Here is a 4,589-nt window from a genome sequence, read left to right on the forward strand (position 1 = left end):
AGTGAGCATTGAGTGTAGAGAAAGTCAGAAGCGAGAGAGAGAAAAATATTGAGAAAGAGTGTGTACATAAAGAAAAAGTTTAGAAGTGTAGACAACAGCCTTTCTTCTTTGTTGTAAGTTTTTTGTTGAAATAATTACAAATAGTTTTTGCATTGTTATTTTAAATTTAATTTTTTCATTATTTAAACTCCCATCAAACTTTTGCTTTCCCTTTTTTTCTTTTCGTACAATTTCCATCTCAATTAATCAATTGACTAAATTGAGAATTGTGTTCCCTTCTAATCTCTAAAAGTACATCAATATTTTAAAAATGGCGACTTTAGGAACAATCTCAAGACTTGGACAATAATTTAGAAAGGCATGACACAAAAAAGGTACCATTGACAACTGGAATCAATTTCTTTGCTTTTAGATGCCTCTCAACATTATTTTTTTTTGTTTTTTATTTTTATTTTTTTGCCATTAACATTCCTTATTCGAAGCATGAACTCCAATTTTGATTTTTTGGGTGTTCTACCTATTGTTTCATTTTTGCTTTTTGGCTGGTTGGCCCTCGAAGGGCGTTGGTTGGGTGAGTGCGCCTGTTGGGCTCGTGTTCCGCGATTTTCGCACACTGTCCGCCACGTGTTTCGTACAGACATCGAGACGCTATTCTTTTGCTCGGCTCGCAGGGCGTAGGCGTGCAACGAAATGCGGTTGATGCAATTTTCGTGTCGACCGGTCGGTCGGCGGGGTCTTTTTTTGTTTTTTGTGGTATGATTCACGAATTTTGACTCTTTAGGTTCCATCTTTTGTTTTGATGGGAGAAATCACATAGCGTAATTTACCTGAACATATGAAGGGAAAAGAAAAGGGCGATCTATGGTTTTATAGTTACTATTTGAACCACCCAATAGAATGATGAGCAGCTTGAAATTAGATAAAAATAAAATATAGGTAAAATAGTAAATATTTGAACTCAGACAAACTTCCCGCGAAAAGAGAAAGTATAAAATGTCTCCTTTCTCACTCTTATACTCACCTGTCCATGAAAAAGCTTCGAAAGTCTCTCAAAGGTATCATAGCACCACCCGGTTTGTACTTTGTAGTCAAAAGTTTTATCTTTCTCGTGTCATTGGATTTTCTTAAGCAATTAAGCTGAACCCATGCAGATTTCCTAGAAGAATATCCTCTCATCTTTTCCAAATAATCCAACTTGTAAGCCTCATGCGTGATCTGAGAGACCGACCACCTGTATATCGATTAAGTGGAGCCTCTCGAACTCTTCATTACAAATATGCAAGGCAGGGAGAAATCGGACAGGCAATGGGTCATTGATGTAGTGAATGGGAATGTCAAATTGAACCGCGAGGAGGAGGCGGAGGAATGGACACATCGTTGTATTTACAAAATCCCGTCCTACCTCCATGAGCTCCAGAAAGGGGCCTTCACTCCCAGGCTTGTTTCGCTGGGCCCATTCCACCTCGGCAGCCTTCACCTCCAACCCATGGAGCACCACAAGCATCGTGCGCTCCTCCACTTCCATTATTGCTCGAAACACTCGGCCGATGTCTACCTCGAGGCCCTTGGAGCCATAGAGCGGAAGCTCAGGGCATGCTATGAGTGGCCTGATGAGCTGCCCGGATTGGAGAGTCCCGAGTTCCTTAACATGAAGCTGCTCGACGGTTGCTTCTTGCTTGAATTCTACAGCACAAACGAAGAGGAAAACTGCTCAGGCTACGCAGACAATGGCCCAGTGTTCGGCCCCAAATTTCTTCTTGGACAAATGATTCACCACCTGGTGCTGTTGCAAAACGAAATCACGTTGCTGGTCTTGAAGCTACCCTACGTAACCATTACCCCAGATGAGGTTCGTATTACAGTGTCATAAAGAGGGCTACTTAACATTGTACTCGTTCAATAGCGCTAGGACATTAGATATCTTAAAATTATGGATTCTTGTGATAAATTTTTCAATAACGGATAAATTTTCTAACAATTTATTTTACATTTGATGTTGTACCCTGTTGAAGAAGGGATAGGTTTTCTTTTTTCTTTTTGGTTATTGAGAGGAATTACGTTGGATATTAGTCTTTCAATCCGTACAGCTGCCAGGAGCAAAGATATTAAAAGATTTCTGTTCACTCTTAATGCTAACTCAACGAGTTTTTTATGGACTGGTGATTCTTCAAAACTCACAAAGACTCGAGATTTTCAGAATTTAAGGATATAATGGGGGGCGTCTTCTTTCTTTACTTTAGGAACCACGAATTGTGTCAATTGCATGATAGACCAGGTTTTAATAAGATCAGAATTTAAGGATATAAAGGAGTGCTTCTTCATTTTTCAATTTAGGAACAACGACTTGTATGTCCATTGCATGGTCCATCGATTAGATAGGCTAGGTTTTAATAAGATATATATATTCCGACCAGGTTGTCTTGATTTTAAGGAGTCAAAACATTCATAAGAAACTCGGCTCCCTAGGGGCAATTCCAAGTGAACTCACCCAACCTATGCTGAAAAATAAAAATAATTTTTTTAAAATTTGTATATTTGTTTACAATGCAAAATCAGAGAGATCTTCAGGGGAAGATCCCTCATATCTGAACACCTCAAACTGATTTTAAAAAAGTGATAGAGATAGTGGGGGCAATCGAATTTTGATCTGAGGCCGGATGTACTCAGAAATGAGCAGATCTACTCTCATATCAGTGGTCGAGCCAGCATCGATCCGAAATACGAAATACGAAATAAACGCAATAAAACTAATCTAATTTTAATTGAAATGAATAAACTAGGACAAAAAAGTAGAAAAGTAAAAGAAAAGTACCAAACTGGGCCAGACGGCTCGGGACTCCCTCGGCTTTGAGGCCACGCCCGTTTTAGAACCCGCTGGATTTATGTCGTATGTCATCTTTTATCTCTCTTCAGGTTTTGACCAAGCCTTGGCTTGGTTGAATGGCTTTCTTGATCTAAGGATGGCTCAAAATTAGGGTTTCCTAGGTATAGGTTTCTTAGGTCTAGGGTTTCAAATTCTCAACCATTGTCTAATCAGGGTTTCAAATTCTCAACCCCACAAATAGCCACGAAATCACACTTTTATAGACTAAAAACCGTCTGGGAAGGGCAGCATGCCATAATCAGCAGATCTCTTAGCCTGAACTTTTATTTTGGTGGTCCAAGGCTTAGGCAACACCAGGAGTGTCACCCAACCTAAATTGGTCCAGGTTCATTGAACTTGACCAAAAATGGCTTAGCAAGGTTTCGCATGTGGAAACTTCCATTTTGGAGCAATCAGAGTTGGGTGGCACTCGGAGCGTCGCTCAAACCAAATCTACTCAAAATTGACAGATTCCGATGCAAGGCAGATTTTGGGGCTGTCAAGATGATGCAAGCCAAAAATCGATTGATTTAGGTCAGTTTGGGTTGGGCGACAATAGGAGCGTCGCCCAGACCAAATCTGCTCAAAAACAACAAATTCCAATTCAGGATTGATCATGGAGCTGTCAGGATGCTACTTGTCCAAAATCGACTAATTTGGGTCAGTCTGGGCTGAGCGACACTCCACTAGGAGGGTCATCTAGACCAGATCTACTCAAAACGGCAGATTCCAGTTTAGGACTGATTTTGGAGCTGTTAGGATGCTGCCTGCTAAAAATGAACGAATTTGGGTTAGTTTGGGCAAGGCGGCACTAGGATGTCGCCCAGACCAAATCTGCGTAAAATTGAAAATTTTTTATGTCAGTTCTGACCTACCTTCTCTTGTGATGCAGCTGGTAAAAACTTGGGTAAAAAAAAGTTACTTTTTATATTTTTAATGATTTTTTTACTAAAACAGGTTATTCTACAGAATTTTGGATCACATGGTAAGTAGTATGAACTATGGTGGTTTAGGCGCTAGGGGTATGCTAGGATAGTGTGGCCCTAAGGGTTCAGAAATATTATAGAATGTGGCAGTTTTAAAATAGGGTGTCTACAATATTATGAAGTCCATTTCGGGTTAAAATTAGAGAAGTCATAAAAAAAATAATAATAATAAAGAGAAAAACTTGTGTCGATTCTTATTCGTTTTATCTTTTTATGGCATTTGGAACATAAAACCTATCAATTGAATATGATAGCATTCAAGCAGTTGCACGTGGACATGGATAATTCGATCAGCTCATATGTAGATTTGATGGATAACCTAATAAACACAGCGAAAGGCATCCAACTGCTAGTAGATTCAGGCATAATAGAGAACAAGATGCAAAGTGAGCAAGAGGTGGCTGAGCTCTTCAATAGGGTCACTAAGGGAATGGAATTTTTTGGTAATCGCCGCTTATAGGGGGTGCAGACCCAGCTGATCCACCACTGTAAGAGGCGTCGGAATCTTTGGATGGCTTGCTTCAAGAACACCCACCTACATGACCCGTGAACGGTTATAACGTTGCTTGCAGTGGGGCTCATGCTAATTTTAACATTGCTTCAAACTGTGTTTTTGGTGATTAGTTATTTTAAGTAGAGTCTATTGACTGCTATCGCTGCTTGTGATAAGTCTCCATAGTTGTTAGGTTTAAGTAAGGGAAAATTACAAAAAACCTCAAGATTACAAGTTCTATGCAACT

General features: G+C 39.7%; 1 protein-coding gene across 1 annotated transcript; it reads left to right on the forward strand.

The window, feature by feature from the left end:
- Positions 1 to 1,056: 1,056 nt before the first annotated feature.
- Positions 1,057 to 4,309, forward strand: LOC18423549 (putative UPF0481 protein At3g02645). Its single transcript, XM_088874691.1, has 2 exons — positions 1,057 to 1,863; positions 4,024 to 4,309. The coding sequence occupies exons 1-2, from the start codon at positions 1,277 to 1,279 to the stop codon at positions 4,307 to 4,309; spliced, it is 873 nt and encodes a 290-aa protein (XP_088730817.1). The 5' UTR covers positions 1,057 to 1,276.
- The last annotated feature ends 280 nt before the right edge of the window (positions 4,310 to 4,589 follow it).

Source organism: Amborella trichopoda, chromosome 8, assembly GCF_054954075.1.
Source record: "Amborella trichopoda isolate Santa Cruz 75 chromosome 8, AtrichopodaSantaCruz75HAP2 v2.0, whole genome shotgun sequence".
NCBI lineage: Eukaryota > Viridiplantae > Streptophyta > Magnoliopsida > Amborellales > Amborellaceae > Amborella > Amborella trichopoda.

Excerpts from the sequence above, each read along its gene's own strand:
- LOC18423549 (XM_088874691.1), top strand. The coding sequence starts at position 1,277 with ATGCAAGGCAGGGAGAAATCGGACAGGCAATGGGTCATTGATGTAGTG. Across the intron at positions 1,864-4,023 it reads GATGAGGTTCGTATTACAGT|AGAAAAACTTGTGTCGATTC; the intron begins GTCATAAAGAGG and ends ATAATAATAAAG.